The sequence below is a fragment of the Rattus rattus genome, chromosome 3, assembly GCF_011064425.1.
Source record: "Rattus rattus isolate New Zealand chromosome 3, Rrattus_CSIRO_v1, whole genome shotgun sequence".
Lineage (NCBI taxonomy): Eukaryota > Metazoa > Chordata > Mammalia > Rodentia > Muridae > Rattus > Rattus rattus.
In genome coordinates this window covers 168826544-168847027 of record NC_046156.1, presented here as the reverse complement: position 1 = coordinate 168847027, position 20484 = coordinate 168826544, and the positions used below count along the sequence as shown (strand labels likewise).

The following is a 20484-nucleotide window of genomic DNA, read 5'->3' as shown; positions in this document are numbered from 1 at the left end:
ATCAGTTCTGATCTCAACCAACCTGAAACAGGAACAGGATGGCCCCTCCCCCAGTTGGTCTGGATCAGAAGGAGAAGCTGAAGCATCATCAGATCTGACTGGTGCCATGGCCTATTGTTTCTCTTTTTAATTCACTCCTAAATCTTGACTTCTTTGTACTTTGATGAGAAACAAGAAGGTTTATAGCCTTGTGGGGTGTGTGCTTTACAGAGAGACCCATGAACAGTGCAGACACAGCATGATGTAGCTCTGCCCTGGGCTACCCTTCCCAGACTATGCTGTGCCTGAGTGGATTGCCCAGCTTCCATAAAGTAGCTGCCCAGAGAAAAGCTCTTCACTCAGAACTCTCCTGGGGCCTCAGGTGACTGTTTTGAAGAGGGAGAGCTAATTGCTCATAGTCTCCGAAGACTGCCTGGGATCTACCAGAGCTAAGGGACAGGGGAGCACACCCTCCATCCTGTGCCTGGTGTGGTGCTCAGTGCTCATGGACAGAGGCCAAAATCTCCTAGCCTGCCAGACATTCCATCTGACCTTTTTTTTTTTTTAAAAGATTTATTTATTATATTAGAGTACACTGTGGCTGTCTTCAGACACACCAGAAGAGGGCATCAGATCCCATTACAGATGGTTGTGAGTCACCATGTGGTTGCTGGGAATTGAACTCAGGACCCCTGGAAGAGCAGTCAGTGCTCTTAACCACTGAGCCATCTCTCCAGCCCCTGTCTGACCTTTTAAATGTTTTTGTGTCAACCTTTGTATAGGGTGAAATTAACTAGGGCGGTAACATTGTAGAATATTCAATCTTACTAGACAGGGAAGGCATACAAACCTTTCCAGGACCAGGGGCCCACTGCAGTAGTACAGTATGTGCATTAAAGAGGGAGCTGAGCACTTCTCAGGTGGAATTAGAATGGTGGCCTGTGTGGACAGTACTGTTCAGTCCGTGTTTCCCACATTCAGATATCTCAGTCCTCACAGCTTGTCGGAACGCAGGTGTCACTGGGCAGGTACCCTCATAGCAGGGCATTCCAGAGCAGCAGCTTAATCCCTCTGCTTTCCTGGATAGCTTTGAGCTTCTGATTTGGAATCACGGGACCAAGGCTGGATTTTGGTAATTTTCTAATCCTTCCCTGTGCTTTTAATGGGCATCTTGAGTTTAAAAGCCATTGATCTATTGAAATGTTTTTACTTTAGTGACTCCCTAAAGAAAGGTTAGCTTACTGTCTCTGTACTCAGGCAAATGTGTAAGAAAGTATTAGCATGTCAGAGTTTCAGAAGTCAAGATGATGATAGGGCTGTGTAAGTGACTTGGGGGCCTTACCTGTGAGCAGTGCTTCACAAGCCTGGGCATACGTCAGCGTCTCATAGGATCTTTGTCCTTTTACAACTCTCATACAGGGGCTATGAGCACTTCCTGCTCTTCTAGAGGACCCCAATTTAGTATCCTATGCCTGTGTCTGGCTACTCTAATAGTTGCCTATTGCCCCAGCCCCAGGAATCCAACTGCCTTATGCTCTGGCCACTAGCCCCCAAACACATGTGGCATATAATCACACAGACCACCAGCACATACACATAGAAAAATGAATCGTTAAAATTATGCTCAAGGTTTCTTTAATATGAATTTTGAAGCATTATAGAAAAAGAATGTATGTCAAACCTCCTTTTTTTTATGTTTTTTTTTTTTTTTATTAACTTGAATATTTCTTATATACATTTTGAGTGTTATTCCCTTTCGGTTTCGGGCAAACATCCCCTCCCCTCCCCTTCCTTATGGGGTGTTCCCTCCCCACCCCTCCCCATTGCCGCCCTCCCCCAACAGTCTAGTTCACTGGGGTTCAGTCTTAGCAGGACCCAGGGCTTCCCCTTCCACTGGTGCTCTTACTAGGATATTCATTGCTACCTATGAGGTCAGAGTCCAGGGTCAGTCCATGTATAGTCTTTAGGTAGTGGCTTAGTCCCTGGAAGCTCTGGTTGGTTGGCATTGTTGTACATATGGGGTCTCAGAGCCCTTCAAGCTCTTCAGTTCTTTCTCTGATTCCTTGACGGGGTCCTATTCTCAGTTCAGTGGTTTGCTGCTGACATTAGCCTCTGTATTTGCTGTATTCTGGCTGTGTCTCTCAGGAGGCGATCTACACTTCTGCACTTCTTTGCTTCATCCATCTTGTCTAATTGGGTGGCTGTATATATATGGGCCACATGTGGGGCAGGCTCTGAATGGGTGTTCCTTCAGTCTCTGTTTTAATCTTTGCCTCTCTCTTCCCTGCCAAGGGTATTCTTGTTCCCCTTTTAAAGAAGGAGTGAAGCATTCACATTTTGATCATCCGTCTTGAGTTTCATTTGTTCTAGGCATCTAGGGTAATTCAGGCATTTGGGCTAATAGCCACTTATCAATGAGTGCATACCATGTATGTCTTTCTGTGATTGGGTTAGCTCACTCAGGATGATATTTTCCAGTTCCAACCATTTGCCTACAAATTTCATAAAGTCGTTGTTTTTGATAGCTGAGTAATATTCCATTGTGTAGATGTACCACATTTTCTGTATCCATTCCTCTGTTGAAGGGCATCTGGGTTCTTTCCAGCTTCTGGCTATTATAAATAAGGCTGCTATGAACATAGTGGGACATGTGTCTTTTTTATATGTTGGGGCATCTTTTGGGTATATGCCCAAGAGAGGTATATAGCTGGATCCTCAGGCAGTTCAATGTCCAATTTTCTGAGGAACCTCCAGACTGATTTCCAGAATGGTTGTACCAGTCTGCAATCCCACCAACAATGGAGGAGTGTTCCTCTTTCTCCACATCCTCGCCAGCATTTGCTGTCACCTGAGTTTTTGATCTTAGCCATTCTCACTGGTGTGAGGTGAAATCTCAGGTTGTTTTGATTTGCATTTCCTGATGACTAAAGATGTTGAACATTTCTTTAGGTGTTTCTCAGCCATTCGGCATTCCTCAGCTGTGAATTCTTTGTTTAGCTCTGAACCCCATTTTTAATAGGGTTATTTGTCTCCCCGCGGTCTAACTTTTTGAGTTCTTTGTATATTTTGGATATAAGGCCTCTATCTGTTGTAGGATTGGTAAAGATCTTTTCCCAATCTGTTGGTTGCCGTTTTTGTCCTAACCACAGTGTCCTTTGCCTTACAGAAGCTTTGCAGTTTTATGAGATCCCATTTGTCGATTCTTGATCTTAGAGCATAAGCCATTGGTGTTTTGTTCAGGAAATTTTTTCCAGTGCCCATGTGTTCCAGATGCTTCCCTAGTTTTTCTTCTATTAGTTTGAGTGTGTCTGGTTTGATGTGGAGGTCCTTGATCCACTTGGACTTAAGCTTTGTACAGGGTGATAAGCATGGATCGATCTGCATTCTTCTACATGTTGACCTCCAGTTGAACCAGCACCATTTGCTGAAAATGCTATCTTTTTTCCATTGGATGGATTTGGCTCCTTTGTCAAAAATCAAGTGACCATAGGTGTGTGGGTTCATTTCTGGGTCTTCAATTCTGTTCCATTGGTCTATCTGTCTGTCTCTGTACCAATACCATGCAGTTTTTATCACTATTGCTCTGTAATACTGCTTGAGTTCAGGGATAGTGATTCCCCTGAAGTCCTTTTTTATTGTTGAGGATAGTTTTAGCTATCCTGGGTTTTTTGTTATTCCAGATGAATTTGCAAATTGTTCTGTCTAACTCTTTGAAGAATTGGATTGGTATTTTGATGGGGATTGCATTGAATCTGTAGATCGCTTTTTGGTAAAATGGCCATTTTTACTATATTAATCCTGCCAATCCATGAGCATGGGAGATCTTTCCACCTTCTGAGGTCTTCTTCAATTTCTTTCTTCAGTGTCTTGAAGTTCTTATTGTACAGATCTTTTACTTGCTTGGTTAAAGTCACACAGAGGTATTTTATGTTATTTGGGGCTATTATGAATGGTGTGGTTTTCCTAATTTCTTTCTCATCTTGTTTCTTTTTTCTGTAGAGGAAGGCCACTGATTTATTTGAGTTAATTTTATACCCAGCCACTTTGCTGAAGTTGTTTATCAGCTTTAGTAGTTCTCTGGTGGAACTTTTGGGATCACTTAAATATACTATCATATCATCTGCAAATAGTGATATTTTGACTTCTTCTTTTCCGATCTATATCCCATTGACCTCCTTTTGTTGTCTGATTGCTCTGGCTAGAACTTCAAGAACTATATTGAATAAGTAGGGAGAGAGGGCAGCCTTGTCTAGTCCCTGATTTTAGTGGGATTGCTTCAAGTTTCTCTCCATTTAGTTTAATGTTAGCCACTGGTTTGCTGTATATATTTTTACTATGTTTAGGTATGGGCCTTGAATTCCTATTCTTTCCAGGACTTTTATCATGAAGGGTGTTGAATTTTGTCAAATGCTTTCTCAGCATCTAATGAAATGATCATGTGGTTTTGTTCTTTCAGGTCAAACCTCCTTTTATCCATTTACTCAGGTATAACAATGATTAATTCATAGCTAACCCTGTGTTCTCTGTACATCTACCCACTTGTTTCCCCTTTGCATTGTTTGGAAATGAATTTCAAAGTCCATTTTGGGGTTGGGGATTTAGCTCAGTGGTAGAATGCTTGCCTAGCAAGAGCAAGGCCCTGGGTTCGGGTCCTCAGCTGGGGGAATGGACGGGGGCGAGGGACGACAAAATAACAATCAAAGTCTATTTCATTTATGTTTAGTATATATTACAAAGAACAAAGGACTGGGATTGTCTTTAATAAGCACAGCATGAAAACATTATCATACTTTTTCTATGAGGACCAGGTTGACCTCACAGAGATCTTTCTACCTCTACTCCCTGGCACCACAGGCCTTTGTTATGCCCTTTCACACTGTTTTCTTTGATATCTGATTAGTATTTCAAATTTCTCCAGGATTTGATTTGGCTTGGGGATGGAAGGAAGTTTTGTGTGTGTGTGTGTGTGTGTTGTGTGTGTGTGTGTGTGTGTGTGTGTGTGTGTGTGTGTGTGTCTGTGTGTGTCTGTGTGTCTGTGTGTGTGTGTCTGTGTGTGTCTGTGTCTGTGTCTGTGTTGAGACAGGGTTTTACCCTGTATCCCAGTATGGCCACTCAACTGCTAGGATCATTCAAGTGCACTGATTCTTAACTGGCTTTTATAAGATTTTTTTTTAAGTTATTGTTAATAAAGATTGAGTAGCCTTTTTGTCATTTTTTGCATTTCTTGATGGATTTTTTTTTTTTTTTTGGTTTTTTTTTTTGGAGCTGGGAACCGAACCCAGGGCCTTGCGCTTCCTAGGCAAGCGCTCTACCACTGAGCTAAATCCCCAACCCTCTTGATGGATTTCTTAAGTGTTAGACTCCCCCACCATCATCTTTTTCTTGAAGAAATCAAGCTCTTTGCTAATTGTTTCCCACAGTGGAGTTTGACCACACCCCCTAGTGGTACTTCACACTTAGGTCCACCTTCTGTGACTTGATGAATGGCTCAGTCATTGTGTTCTCATCTCTAACTTTAGAGATCCATCTTTCCATGGGCCTAGGGGATGGATCGTGGATAAGACTACTTCCTGCTCTTATAGAGGACTGGAGTTTGGTTGTCAGCACCACATGGTAGCTCACAACTCTACTGTAGACTGTGTCTGTACCTCTACTTACAGGGAATCCTCTTCTGGTTTTTGAGGTCACTTGCATGGACATGGTGCACAGACACGCTCTCAGGTACACATTCATACACATAGAAATTCATTTTGAAGTTAATCTTATCTGTGACTCTGCTTGACCAAGTAGAGTCAAACATGCAGTGTATATGCAAACACCATCTGATTACTTTCCATTACAACAAAGCCAACAGGTGTCTTCTGTCTCAGGAGGCTTTATTTATGACCAGGAGCCAGTGTGCTCATGTATTCTTGATCCCTGGAACTTTGAAAAATCTAGCTTTCTCATGTTCTTCTGTTTAGCAGGCTTATTCTTGTAAAGATGATGTTTCTCCTGTAGATAACAGTATTACAATGTGTAACTTAAATTTTTCAAACCTTATTTTTAATGATGGTTGTTAAACACTTTAACCTCCCTTGTAGCCTACTACCCATCAGAGGTAGTGGAAAAGAAAGGATGAGGGAAGGGGGGTGAGGACCTGTTTAGAAAGATTCTTTAGAGCAAATCCTGTCTGTGTTGTCTGGAAATTGGCAGTTCACAGGTTAGCAGGCGGCAGCAGCTTGATCAACTCACAAACACTGCATGGAGTCCAGTTCTGTAGAGTCAGGCTAGCAACAGTGGTGACACGACCTAGCAGAGACAACCAGGCCTCAGCCAGTCTGCAGGAGAGACCTGGAGGGATGCCAGGGAAGTGAAGATCAGTGAAGATGTGAGACCCACAGTGTTGGTACAGCAAGCCAAGCTCTGACTCCATCACTCCTTGGAGTCCCATTTTTACCCTCCAAACATCACGTGTCTTTTACGTGTCTTGCCTCAGCACGTGCAACCAATCAGCCCATCTTCAGAGTCCCCACAAATTGAGCTCAACTACGCAATGTAAGGAGGACCAATACATGTTGTTAGCAAAGAATCCTTCATGTGTCCTTTCACGTGTTTGCTTTAGCAGAATATCCTCTCTTCAGTGTTTTCTTGCTTCAAGAAAACATTCCTTCATGAATTTGACCCAGCAAAACATCATCAAATGACTTTTCAAAGAAGTTTGCATTTCTGCTCCTGATTCCTGTCTCCTGACATCAGCGAGTCCCTCTACCCTCTTCCTATGCTTCCTTTGAGCCCAGTTAGCTCTCCTTTCAATATTCTCAGATGGACTCAAATCCCTCAGCTCCCTGACTTCTGCTTGATCAGATAACGGTTCTTTTTAATTCCCAGGCAGCACTCTGGTCCCGGCTCCCTACTCAGAGTAAACCAGCCTTAAATGCCCCACACAAGAGGGTGGTTCCGTAGGGGCCGCCCTGCTCTACTTAAAAGCGTACACAATCAATGTACTATGCAAGTTTACAATAAAGACAGTGCAACTCCAAAAAAAAAAAAAAAAGAAGTTTGCATTTCAACAGTGTAACCCAGGAAGAGCCTCAGTCAGTGTGGTGTCTTAGTCTCCCACTTTCTTTATCTGTAAATGGGGATAATCGTACTACATACCTGACAGTGGTGTTGGGTTGAGTCATTCACGTGATGGATTGGGGAAGTGTCTGCCACAGAGGAGCACTCACAAACGTCAGTTGTTGGCAGAACTTTTTTTTGAGACTGGGTCTTTCTCCTTTTGTTGTTTTGTTTTTGTGTTGTTTTTTGATACAGGGTTTTTCTGTGTAACCCTGTCTGTCTTGGAAATCACTATGTAGACCAGGTTGGCCCTGAACTCACAGAGATCTTGCCTACCAAGAGCTGGGATTAAAGTCAAGCCGTCATGCCTGTTTCAGAGTGTGTGATAAGATGGGTAGCAGTCACGGTTACCATGTCTCATATTTGTTTAGTGTAATTATAAGCAACACAGATGTTTGTGCTCTTACTCTTTGATGAGAATTTGGATGACATAGATTTTTAGATATCTCATTTTCCAGTCTCCCCCCCTTTTCAGTGCTAAAGATCAAATCTAGGGCCTTGTACATGCTAGGCAGGGGCTCTGTTGTAGAGCTGTCCCCAGGTCCCCATCTTCCTCATTTTGTAAAAGAGGACAGTGGCCCAGGAGGGCAGATCAACTTACCTCCCTTGCCAGCAGAGGCAGGGTTGTGAAGATCATAGACAGGGCTAGGGCTGGAATCCAGATTCCTAACCTATCTGATCACAGTGCTTGTCAGCGGCCCAAGAATAGCAGTTCACCTGAGCTGGGTCTCAAGGGAAGCACGGTCCTTGGTGTAACACCTTGTTTCCTCCTCAGTGTGAGTGTTTACCTATTTTGTGAATTAAGTATCTGTCTGAAAGCTGACACTATCTATCTCTTGCTTCTAGGTTGCCGGCATACTTTGTTGTCCCCACTCCCCTTCTCGAAGACGATGTGAAGCGTTTTCAGGGCCGTGGCATACCAGTAAGTACACCTGGAACACACACAGGCAGGCACGTGCACACGCAGAGGCAGAGGAGAAGTCAGCAGCTCTCAGCCCATCCTAGCAGTGATCCTGCCTAGCCCTTGCTTAGTGCTCCCGTTTGTCTGCAGTGTAGGAGTAATCCAAAGATACCACGGGGGCCCCTAAGCAGCCTCCTAAACACGAGGCTCCCTGGAGCAAGTCTCAAGTCATCACAAATGCTCTTGAAATTTTACAGAGACATTGAGACACTTTACTAGGTTAACAGGCCTGCTTTAACACTTAAATCATTTTGCTTCTGAGCTGACACACTACTTGTAGTGGAATGTAAGATTCTTTTTGGCCAGCTCTGTTAATCTTGGTCTGGGCGTAGCTGAGGCTTCTCCTAGAAGACAGCATGAAGCACAGACAGAATAGGAGGGATGGGAGCTGTCTTTAATGTCACTGACCAGATGGCACCCGACTTCTAAGTGTTGACAGAGTTGCCAAGCCTCTGGGGATTTAGTAAGGAATCAGAATCATAAGCACCTGCTGTGTACTACACAAGGCTGCTTTGCCAGAAGAATCCTGAATGTGAGCCGAGATGGTGAAACACCATCCCATTCCCAGGGCCTACAGAGGGGAGGCCGGGCAGGGAGTGAATATGGCCCTGCAGAAGGCCAGCTCTTCAGCACCAGCCTGTAGCACTGTTGACTGAATGCTGCCAGATGGCCAGATTTTTTTAGAGGAAGCCAGAGATGCAGATTTCTATGTGAGTTCTATCTGATCTCCAACTAGACATGGTTAAATTGGAGAATTTTTTTTAAAAAAATGTTCTTTGGGATATTGCTGGATCACATTCCACCAGTTTTTAGCCCTAGATCGACAGCTGACGTTTCCATGCTTACCTTTACACTCTTGAAAATTATTGTGGCTGTGAAAGAGTGTTGTTTATGTGGGTTGTGTCATTTTAGAAATTCCAGTTGAAACTGGGTGTGATGGCTCATGCCTGTAATCCCAGCACTGGTTGAGCCAGGAGGATTGCCATGAGTTCGAGGCCAGCATGCATTCCCTAAGTTTTAGACCAGTGTAGACTACAGAGTGAGACCCTGTTGGTTTTTTTTTTCAAATTGAATTTTAGTGGAAAAATGTAAGAAATGTGTTATCATTGTAGGAAACATACTTTTATGGGAAGTAACTATCTAAAGCAGTCAGATGTAATAGCACTGTTTTGCATTTGGAAGTGGAAGACAGCTGGATTCTTTTAGTCAGCCTGTTGTTAAAGAACACAGAGAAACTCCAGCTTCAGGCGTGCGTTTGGAAAGGGAGGCATAGACAGGCTGGACTGAGAATTGTGTCGTTTGACAGCAGCCAGAACGTGGTCTGTAACTGTTTCTCAAAGGTGACCGACCACAGTAAGGGCTTTGAAAACACAAGGAACTGTTCCTTTTTTGTTGTTAAAACCCACCAGTCTGTCTTATACTTTGAGTGGAATTTAAAGGATACATTTTGTCCTGTTACACATTTGGGAATTCTGGTTTGAGGGTTATACGTGTAGATATGGACGCTTCAGTAATACCCTCTCTCAGAAGAGTACCAATAGGAAGCTCTTCATGAGGTCATATTCTAGTTTGTCGCATTTCTACGTTTTTGCTTTAAAGCTTAATCCCCTACCCCATTGGCAACATTTTATAAATTGCTTTCTGTGAAGTGATAAACTCAGTTTATTCGCTTTGTGAATTTTTTTAGAAATTTAACTTTTGGGGGTGCTTCACACATGAGCACTGTATTTATATCACTTTACTCTTCCCTCTCTCAACTGTTCCCATGTCCCTCCTTACCTCTTCCTCAATTATTACACAGTATAATTGTATGACATATAATTATTACATGTGTAAATGCCTCTGTGTGTATGTAATATATATATACGTAAGTATATATATACACACACACACACACACACACACATACATATATATTTATATGTATGCACACACACACACAATTTACTGAGTCCATTTAGTTTTGTTGTTTTTTTTTTTTTTTTTTCACACGAGTTGATGGCTGACCCCTTAGAATTAGATGACCTACCAGGAACCATCCTTGGAGAAGGTCGATTTTTCCCTCTCAGCCTCCATTGATTGCACAGAGCTCTTCATCTAGGCTTGTGGGCTTGTGAAGTCTACTCCATCCACATTGGCATGCCAGCTGGTATTCTCATTACGCAGGTCTCTTCAAGGCAGTTAACCACATTGTTGAGGTTTCATGGGTGCAGCTTCCTCATCAAGTCTTGAAGACAATTTATTTCCCAGCAGGTGTCCTGATCCCCTAGTTCTTAAATTTTTCTCCTGTTGTAAATGTGTCCGTTAGGGTCAGGCACCCCGGTCACTGCTCTCTGCATTCGTCCCGCTGTGGATCTCTATAGTACTCACCATCTTCTGGAAGCAGAGGCTTCTTTGATGAAGCGTGAGAGCTACGTGTATCCATGGGCTCACACACATAAGTACTTAGAATACAAGTCCATAGATAGCAGCTGCTTACCCCAGGTAAAGTGCTGAAGTTGCTTCATTGGCACTATCCTCTGGGCTGGTCGTTACTGTGGTCTGTGGGCGTCACAGCTAGAAGAACTGGTGGGTGCTTTTCTCCATGGCAGCTTGCCTAGCTCCTTCAATACTAAAAGAGCCAGTCCTCCAAAATCTAAACATGCACAATTTTTGTCAAAGGCACTCCCAACTCGGTGGGACAGACAGTTTATGATAGTGATCAAGATTGTAAAGTTGTTCATTTAAAATTTTTTATTATTAGTGGGGATGGGGGCATGGATGCCACAGTATACATGTGGAGGTCAGAGGAAAGCGTTGTGGAGCTGGTTTGCCCCATCTACCTTTGATCATGATCTGGGGATTGAACTCTGGTCAAAAGGCTTGTCCAATAAGTACTTTATCCACTTTATCCACTTGGGCCTTACTTGTGGAGATGCTCAAGTGACTCAGCCAGTTTTCTTACTTGTAGTGAAGTTGGGCAGTCATGACTAGCCTTGACTAGTGCTGAGCCACCAGTGGGTCACCATGCACTCCTACTGTGCCTCCAGTACACATGTCACCACAGTGGAAAATATTGTGGTGTTGTGGCCACCCACAAGGGCCTTGGGTCTCAGAACAGTGAGGAGTACACTTGGAAAAGTACACTTGCTAGGGAGGAATGAAAATGAGGGTTTTGCCTTCATGGAGAAATATAGAAAAGGGTGTGGTGTGTTCTGTGGGAAGAAACAGAAAAGGATAACTAGCCACACAGGTGGGAATAAAACTCCTCCTCCATCCCTATACATGGAACATCTAGATACAGCTGTCCTCTCCAGGCCTTGGGGCTGAGACATAGAAAACTTTCACCTAAGAAACATCTGTTAGGAGCTTTAGGAAGGTAGTATTCACTGTTCTAACATCCTTAGTGGGGTGCACATGGACAGCAGTAAGATACCACACAGGACGGAACTGATACAGTAGTCAGACTTCTCCCCCCCACCCCCCTCTGCCTAGCTCTCTTTCCCTTTATCTGATGCTGGGCTCTGATGCGGGCCTCGCCATGTGTGTTGGGTTGCAGCTGTGCCTGCTAACCCTCTTCTGTTTGTTCCTGCGCTGACTTGTGCATTGGTCACCTGTGTGGTTGTCAGGTCATTTGCATCCTTGCCAGTTTTGCCAGGTTGCTTGTATAGATTCACTCTCTGAAATAAAGAATAGTAACTAGTTGTCCCTTTGTGCCTTGGGTTATCGTTACATATGTCCCAACTGAAAAATAAGAAAGGTCTGCCTCCTCCTCTCTTTTTCCCCCACAAATAAGAAGTTAAAATGCTTAGAGATGTCTCATTTTTTGGATACTGTCATCCAGTCATGACTAAGAGCGTCCTCCATATGCATCCAAGTAAGCTGTGCCAGCTAGTAGGCATGGCTGCTTAAGTATTCAAGACACTACTCTGTCCTTTCAGCAGCAGGCATAGAAGCCTGCAGTCATTTCTGCATGTTGCTTCCTGTCACGGTAGGGAGGGAGTAAGAGGCAAAGGACCCCTCATTTGTCCAGTGTGAGTACCGCTGTCTTGTACAAGTTCAGGTTGGCCCTAGAAGGGGAGTTGCTCTGTGGGGGACAGATGCTATAGCAGTCCTTGGCCCTCACTCTAGTTGACATCATTTCCCATGTCAAAAGCAGCAGTCCACTCTCCTGAACACATAGTTTCTCATTCAGAGGCCTCCTGGTGCTGTACGGTGATGTATTGGTGGCACTGGGCACCCAGTGCACCCAGTGTCAATTTCATCCTCTTCCCCTTGAACCTCAAGACAGCTCTTTCTGATTCTCTGTGTGCAGAGCAGCTCCTGGATTGCCCTGCTGTTCTCTAGCTCCTGCCCAGGCAGCTGCTCCCTTATCCAAGGTATGGTTTGTTCCTGGCAAGTGGTGCTGAATGGTGCCTAGTATGAGGAAAAACTGGCATTTCATTTGTCCATCCATCTGTCCATTTACTCATTCATTCATCCATCCATTCATTCATCCATTCATTCTGTAATTTGTATACAGGTCAGAAGACTGTTCTCTTCTTCTGTCATGTAGGTCCCAGCAGTTGAACTGAGGCTGTCAGTCTTTGCTGCAAGCATCTTGCCTAGCCGGCTGCCTGACCACACCCCCCAATGTTTTCTTTCCAACACTGCGTGACTCGGGGTTGACATGGTCGGCAGAGTAAGGGCTGGACAGCCACTACAGCACCTGTGGCCGCACACAGAAGCTGCGCTGGTGCAGCTACCCAAGGCACCAAGGCACACTCCTTTGCTCTGGGTCATTTCCAATTAACAAAACCATGCAGGCACCTTGGCCTGTCTTTCAGTTATGCATCCTCCCTCGCTCCCTCGCTCCCTCCGTTGTTCCTCCAAGTCCATTCCTCCCACTGTCCCCCATATAGTAGCTTGCTGTTGAAGAGCTGAGGTAGAGTGGTCGTCTTTATGTCATCCATGCCTTCCCTCTGGGAGTTTCAGATTCGCTGTGAGATAGCTTCATCGTCTTCCCCCAAGCACTGTGCTGGGAACCGAGCTGCCCATTTGCCATGAGGTAGCACAGCCTGCAGAGTCAGACGGTAGCTACTGTTGTACATGTGAAGAAGTCCTTTGGTCTTTCTGAACTACAGATCCTTGCTGTGACTGGGGCTAATCACCATACTTATCACATGGCATGACCGTGAGAATTTAGGGAGTTAATTCATGCAAAGTGCCTGGCATACAAGCTGCACCACCACAGTAGCTACTGTCCTTCTAGTAGCAATGGCTGCTAGACACCATGGCTGCGGACACCGTGTAAGTCACCAGCTATAAAGCAAGTGAAGGTGGATGCTAAACTGGGAACGAGCCTGAGTCTGAGTCTGACTGCCTAGTCCCATTTTCTTTAATTTTTAGGAGTAATTCTTTTTTTTTCGTTGACTGTATCTAGTCAGTTTGTTTAGGATTATAAATGTCTCTGTTTGACCATTAATGTTAAACTCACCTGTCCCCTTTTGGGCTTTGAATATTCCATCCAGTAAACGTTTTTCTCTTTTATTTCTGTAGATCTGGTGTTGGTCCTGTCACAATGGAAGTGCCCTTCTGAAAATGTCAGCACTGCCCAAAGAACAGGATGACAGTGCTTTGCAAATTCAGAAGAGCTTTTTGGATGGGTCAGTATTTGTTGTACATTTTTTTCTGGTCCCACTTAGTTTCTGTTCTATAAGAAGCTTGTGTGGTTCTCACTAGTGTGTCCATTTTGCTTACCTGGAGGTAGCTTTGTGTTGGGAGTCAGCGTATAATGCTCACTTTAATTCTCTTGGAGGAGAGCATTACAGAAGCGTTAGGTGGGGTGGAGGAGCAACATGGTGGTTGTAATGCTAACCCCCATCAAGTCTAGGTCATGGGGCAGGCACACCACAGTACTGTTCTGTTATGTAGAGTATAAATTTCTTTATTCATTTGTTTTTATGTGTCTGAGTGTTTTGCCTGTGTGTGTGTCTGTGCACCATTTGTGCCTGTTCCCTGGGACTGCAATTACAAGTGATTGTGAGCTACTGAGGGCCAGACCTCAGTCCTCCAAAAGAACAGCAAGTTCTCTTCCCCACAGGCTGTCTCTCTAGCCCTCCAAAACAAGTAAGATAAAGTCAAAGTACATAACGTAAAACCTCAAAAGGGGTAGGTTATGTAATTAGATTGCTTCGACCCAAACATGACCTCCATTTCCACATGTGCTGGCTCTCGTGAGTGTGGATTTAATGAGTGGGCAGCTGCAGGGTGCTTCACACAGACAGTGAGTGGCTCATGTCTGTGGCAAACAAGCTCTCCAAATTCACGTTCGTGCTCCTAACCTCATGTTCCTTTCTGACACATAGAATTTACAAGACTATCCACAGGCCACCCTACGAAATGGTTAAAACGGAAGACTTGTCAAGCAACTTCCTGTCCCTACAGGAGATCCAGAGCGCATACTGTAAATTTAAGCAGCTGTTTCTGATAGGTGAGAGAATGTTGAGCAAAATCTCTGTCAAATGGACCTGGGGAAAGCAGATGTTGGTGACAGGAGCTGTTGACTCCAGGGTCACTGTCAAGCAAAGTGAGGCTGGAGGCAGAGGTCCAGAGTGCCAGCCGCCACTATGATGATGCTCCCCAGGGTTCCACTGAGGTCATCTTCCTCCACCCCCTTCCCTAGCATGCCAGTCTCCCCTGTGGTGAGCATCTTAGCAGGGTTTGAACCTTGGAGGGCCTGGAGCCACTGCCCCTCCTACTTATTTATAATGTGAATGATTTGTTGGTTTTCCCTGACTGACTCTCCCCCCCCATCCCCCCCACAATTGGGAATGCTTTAATGCTTTAATATGTTTTAACCCTCCTTCAGCATGTACAGTTTCTTAAAGTGGAAAACAACTTGGTTAATAAGAAATGTAAAAACATTCCAACCACTCCAGTGCATTTGTTTTCCCTCCCAGTCTGTTAGTAACAACTGAAAACTTGCCTTAGTTACACTCTGTGGCCTGTTATTCTCTGTCTAGCCCTGGTTATCCTAGAACTAGCTCTGTAGACCAGGCTAGCCTTGAACTCAAGAAATCACCCTGCCTCTTGAGTGCTGGGAGTGAAAGCATGTACCACAGCTCGGCTCAATTGTTCACATTCTTTTTTTTTTTTTTTTAAGATTTATTTATTATATATAAGTACGCTGTAGCTATCTTCAGACACACCAGAAGAGGGTATCAGATCCCATTACAGATGGTTGTGAGCCACCATGTGGTTGCTGGGAATTGAACTCAGGACCTCAGGAAGAACAGTTAGTGCTCTTAACCACTGACCCATTTCTCCAGCCCCCTTCACATTCTTAAACCAGTCTTTTCTCTGGGGTTTGTCATTCTTAGAGATACCTTTTCCTACCTGACTTCTTGGCACATTCTGTACTCTTTTAGGCGTTGTTCAGCTGCTTTTGAGGTTTCACTGTGTAGACTTAACTGTCCGTGCATGATAGACATGGCTCACCCGATGAGTGACATAGAACACTATGTTCACTTAAGGGAAGCAGCATTGTAGACTTCTAACCACAGCATGCGATACACATGGTAACTGAGTTCCTTTTACTATATGATCCAGGACCGTGAGCCTACAGTTGTGTTTTATTTCATTCACTTGGGACCCGTGAGCTACACAGCCTCGGGCATTATGGGTGTTTCATGGCAGGTGTGGCTGTGGACAGTAACCTAAAGTCTCCTGTTTTGTTTTGTTTTTCCTTTTTCAGATAGCAGTTCAGAATTTTGGGACACAGATGTAAAGTGGTTTTCTCTCTTAGAAAGCAGCGGCTGGCTGGATATAATCAGGTATTTTAACCCGTTGCTTTGCACATGAGTTGTACAGTTGTCTAATTCTGAGATGTAGAGGAATTGACCAATACCTGGTGTGTCACAGTTAACAATTCTGAGATCAAATGCTATGAAAGAAGAGAAGCCTTCTTTGTGCAGTAAGGCTGAGCATCCCTCCTCAGGTGGACTGTCTTGGCAGGGGAGCGAGTGCTGTGCAGGAGTAGGAATGGGAATTCTCAGGGCTGCAGGCTGAGGACAGCACATGGTCAGGGGCAAGCCAGAGAGTTCCATGGGAACTATGGTCTCCAAAGAATAGCCTGCAGAGAGAGACAGCGAGAACTCCTTAGCCACACTGATGTTCAGCTGACCGTCCACCCTGTGCTAGTTTAATTAGTTACTGGTCTTGCTGTGACTTACCAACAAGGTCAGGGTTACATTTTGTACAAGACTTTGTATTTCAATAATCATCTAGGATATATATACACAGCTACATACCAGAGTTAGTCAGCTGTAAAGAAGGGTGACATGATGTGCTTTGCAGGAAAAGGGGTAGAGCTGGAGCTCTTGAAAGATGAAATAAGAGGTCCAGACAGAATCTTATATGCAGGCTCTTAGCTAGGAGGTGGGAGCATATGTCTTTATCCCAGTACTGGAGAGGCTCTGAGTATGACTACAGACAGCAGTTCTAATATAGCCAGGGCTACACAGAGAAACTTTGTCTCAAACAAACAAAAAGAAAACCAGTACTTTGAGGTGGTGGTGGGATAGTCAGAAGATGGCTACATGAGACCTTGTCAGGTACATTTTAAGAGGAAGGAAAAGGTGTAAGGGAAACCATGAAGGGAGGCAGTGGTTCTGAAATAAGAACAAACAAGAGAATTGGGGGTATCAAAGTAAGGTACATTTATTTCAAGCTGAATCTAGATATCATTTTTCTTGCACCCTTGCCAACCCCATCTCATGAGCATGGAGGAATGACTATTTGGGGCATGAAGGAGACCAGGAAAAATGGGAGAGGTGGGTTGTAGCATGGAGGATGAATATGGCCAAGAAACAGTGGGTGTCTGCTAATCTTCCTGTTATTCGGTGTGCTAACTAAAAATTCCAATACAAGAGAAAATATGATTGGGGACATCTTTACGTTGATTTCATGACTTGACTCCCTTAGGAAAATGTTCAGTTCTCAGTGGTTTTCATAAATATTTTATGGATGGAGAGTTTATACATTGAAGTTACACATGTATTTGTTGGTGGTGCTAGAGATGCAACATAGTTCCATGTGTGAGCACTGTGCTATGGACTACACCCCAGGGAGGAGCTCAGTGTGCTAATCTGTACATGGCTCTATATGATGGCACCACAACCACAACTCACTACTCCCTTGCCGTCTGTGCTGTCTGTGGGGAGCCATCGTTCCACTCTGGTAGGTCAGACTTGGACGTTTGTAGGTTCTGTGTGTGGAGTTCAGCATTTGTCTTTCTGCACCTGTCTTTTGTTCATGTTCCTCCCATATTGCTGCAATGATGGAGTGTCCTTTTTTACTGCTGAGTAATGTTCCAACACACACACGCACATACACACACAGAGTTGTTCTGCTGTCAGTGAACTCTTAGATTGCTTCCATGTTTTGACTAGTGTGAGAAATGTTGCAGTGCATATAAGAGTATGGATATCCTGGGGTTGGGTTTTTAGCTCAGTGGTAGAGCGCTTGCCTAGCAAGCACAAGGCCGTGGGTTCGGTCCCCAGCTCCAAAAAACAAAAAAGAGTATGGATATCCTAAGATACCACTTTTATCCCTTTGAATAAATTTGTGTGTCTGTCTGTGTCTGTGTGTCTGTGTACTTGTGTATAGTATAATTGGCTTCTTATAGGCAGATGGGTATCAGCAAATGGTTATTTCTTTTTCTAGCTTTTTAGCATGAAGAAATAAAATAAAAATAAAAGAACAATTCAACACACCTCTAAATGTCTTCTTTATAGCACCAAACTCAGTAACTAATGCTCCTGTTCTCATCTCTCCCACGTTTAGACGCTGCCTGAAGAGAGCAATAGAGATTATAGAATGCCTGGAAGCGCAGAACATGAACGTCCTCCTCTTGGGTAATAAAGCACGAGGGGAGGTTTCCAACCGCATTCACCGAGAGTCAGCTTCTGTGTATATAATTTGCAGAGTAGCTTTTCCTTCCCTCCTCCCTTTTCCATAACCTGTAATCCTTTGCCTCAGATTTCAGTGGTGCAGTTTACATAGAATCCTTTCACTTGGAGCTTGGCAGACCCACTCACAGCCCAAGAAGGAATTGCTCTGTGTCTTTCCCCGATAGTCTTTGGGACACCCTTTTACCCAGGGGACTGTAGCTGTTTAGATTACTGTTCTTGTCTGTGCTGGCAGCTTTCTGCAGTTGCCATGGAAAGGGAGGTGGTGGGCTGAGGCTCTCCTCTCCACAGTGGGGTATTTGCTCTGCTTCTGGATGGAACCACTCCGTGTAAAAGGAGGACAAACCCACCTGCGGCAGAGATTGCTGCTGTGGCCTGCTCTTTTAGATTTTATTTCACTTTGATTTTAGGAGATGGGATCTCATGGGATTGCCCATGCTGCCTCGAATTTCTGGGCTTAAGTGATCCTCCTGCCTTAGCCTCAAAATTATCTGGAAGTACAGACATGTTCTACCATCCTGGCTTGCTTTAGAGGGTCTTAGTTTCTAGCCCAGCTCTGCATGTGAAGTAGTTTCTCCTGTTTTTCTACACACACATTCACACACACCCGGTGGTTACCACTTGTGGTGCTTGCCTTATTGGAACCCCTTAAAGCAAATTGGAAAATATTCCTCTTCATGGTTTCTGGGCCACCTGGTACTAGTACCTTAGCCCTGCATGCTCTTAAACACCTTCTGTGTGCAGCGGTCTGTGCTTTTCTTCCTACACACATGCAAACTGCTGGGAGCATTGCCTTAAGCGTATTCTTATAAAGATACAGGAAGAGTAGTGTTTGAATTCTAAATAGCTAGTTTAGAGGGATGAGATCTGAGAGGCAGGAAGAGCCCAGAACCAGATCCACCAACTGCAGAGCCGTGCAGTGTGCAATCTGGTTCTGATGGATGGTTCCCAGAGGTGTGCCATCCACAGAAGAAGAGGAAGATTGCCTTCAAGATGGAACTGTTAGAAGAAATTAGCAGCACTAGAGGGCAGATACAAACATCTGTCTCTTGGACAGAGAAGATGAGTCAGCTAGTAGGTTTGGATGCACCAAGTTAGATCTCCAGAACCTTCATTAAGAAACAAAACAAAGGGCTGGAGAGATGGCTCAGTGGTTAAGAGCACTGACTGCTCTTCCAGAGGTCCTGAGTTCAAATCCCAGCAACCACATGGTGGCTCACAACCATCTGTAATGGGATCCGGTGCCCTCTTCTGGTGTGTCTGGAGACAGCTACAGTGTACTCATAAACAAAGTAAATAAATAAATTTTTCAAAAAAAAAAAAAAAAAAAAAACAAAACAAAACCAAAGAACAAAAGCGGCATCATAGCATGTGCTTGTGATCCCAGCACTAGGGAGGAGGAGGCAGGGAACACTAGGCCAGTGAAGAGCCCTGTCTTGGAGGGTAGGAGGAAGGTAGATGGTACTTAAGGAACAGCACACAGGGGACTGGGATTTAGCTCAGTGGTAGAGCGCTTGCCTAGGGAAGCGCAAGGCCCTGGGTTCGGTCCCCAGCTCAAAAAAAAAAAGAACAAAAAAAAAAAAAAAAGAACAGCACACAGTTTCCTCTGGCCTGGCCTCCACATGCACCTGCACACATGCATGTTCACACACACACACACTTAAATTAGCCCCAGATGGTTGCCGCACAGTCGCTAGGGATGAGTGTAAGCCTAAGATTCAGTGCATTATGATTCTAGGGCACAGGGAGAAGGAGTGCTTACAGCATGATTACATCTCTAGTTCTCCAGCCTTGACGGGACTGTCACCATCTTCCTTGAGGACACTTTTAAAAAGCAATATGAGGGGCTGGAGGGATGGCTCAGTGGTTAAGAGCACTGACTGCTGCTTCCAGAGGTCCTGAGTTCAATTCCCAGCAACCACATGGTGGCTGGCAACCATCTGTAATGGGATCCGGTGCCCTCTTCTGGTGTGTCTGAAGACAGCTACAGTGTACTCATATAAATCAAAATTAATTAAAAAATTTAAAAAAAAGCAACATGAGTTGGACCTTTTTGGGAAGGGGGAATAAAGAGGAAGCCATGGGAAATGTAGACCTGGCTTTAGTATCTTCACATTCTAAGAAGAAAGCATGACTGGATGTATTTACCTTTGCTCTGAGTCAGCCGTGTTGGGCAAGTCTGTGAATAGGCTTTAGCCTTGTGGGTTAGATGAAGTGCATTCCAGGTGGGCACATGGAGGAATATCAAGAATTCCTCCTGTACACTTGGCAAGGAGAAGCAGGCGCCTGTGCTCTTCAGACAGAACAGGAAAGAGGCTTGTGGCTGAAAAGGTCATTTAGTGCAAAGCTATCCAAGAAGGATGGGGAGTGGAAGAAAAGGGTCTGAGTCTGGAGCAGTGAGTGGTGACTCCCCTGAAGGCAGGGAGGTAGGCAGGCTATCGTGCATAGATGCTACTGTTCTCATTTATGGCATCTGTGGGTGCCGTGGCTAAAAGTTGATTTTTCAGGGCTGCC

At 44.5% G+C, this 20484-nt stretch overlaps 1 protein-coding gene across 1 annotated transcript in view; it reads left to right on the top strand.

The window, feature by feature from the left end:
• Mtmr12 (myotubularin related protein 12) overlaps window positions 1-20484 on the top strand; it is a 70230-nt gene that overhangs the window by 41779 nt on the left and 7967 nt on the right. The window contains exons 8-12 of the mRNA XM_032898763.1: window positions 7927-8002; window positions 13559-13665; window positions 14368-14492; window positions 15756-15834; window positions 17846-17916. Of these exons, the coding sequence (XP_032754654.1) occupies window positions 7927-8002; window positions 13559-13665; window positions 14368-14492; window positions 15756-15834; window positions 17846-17916 (458 nt within the window). The remainder of the gene's footprint in view (window positions 1-7926; window positions 8003-13558; window positions 13666-14367; window positions 14493-15755; window positions 15835-17845; window positions 17917-20484) is intronic.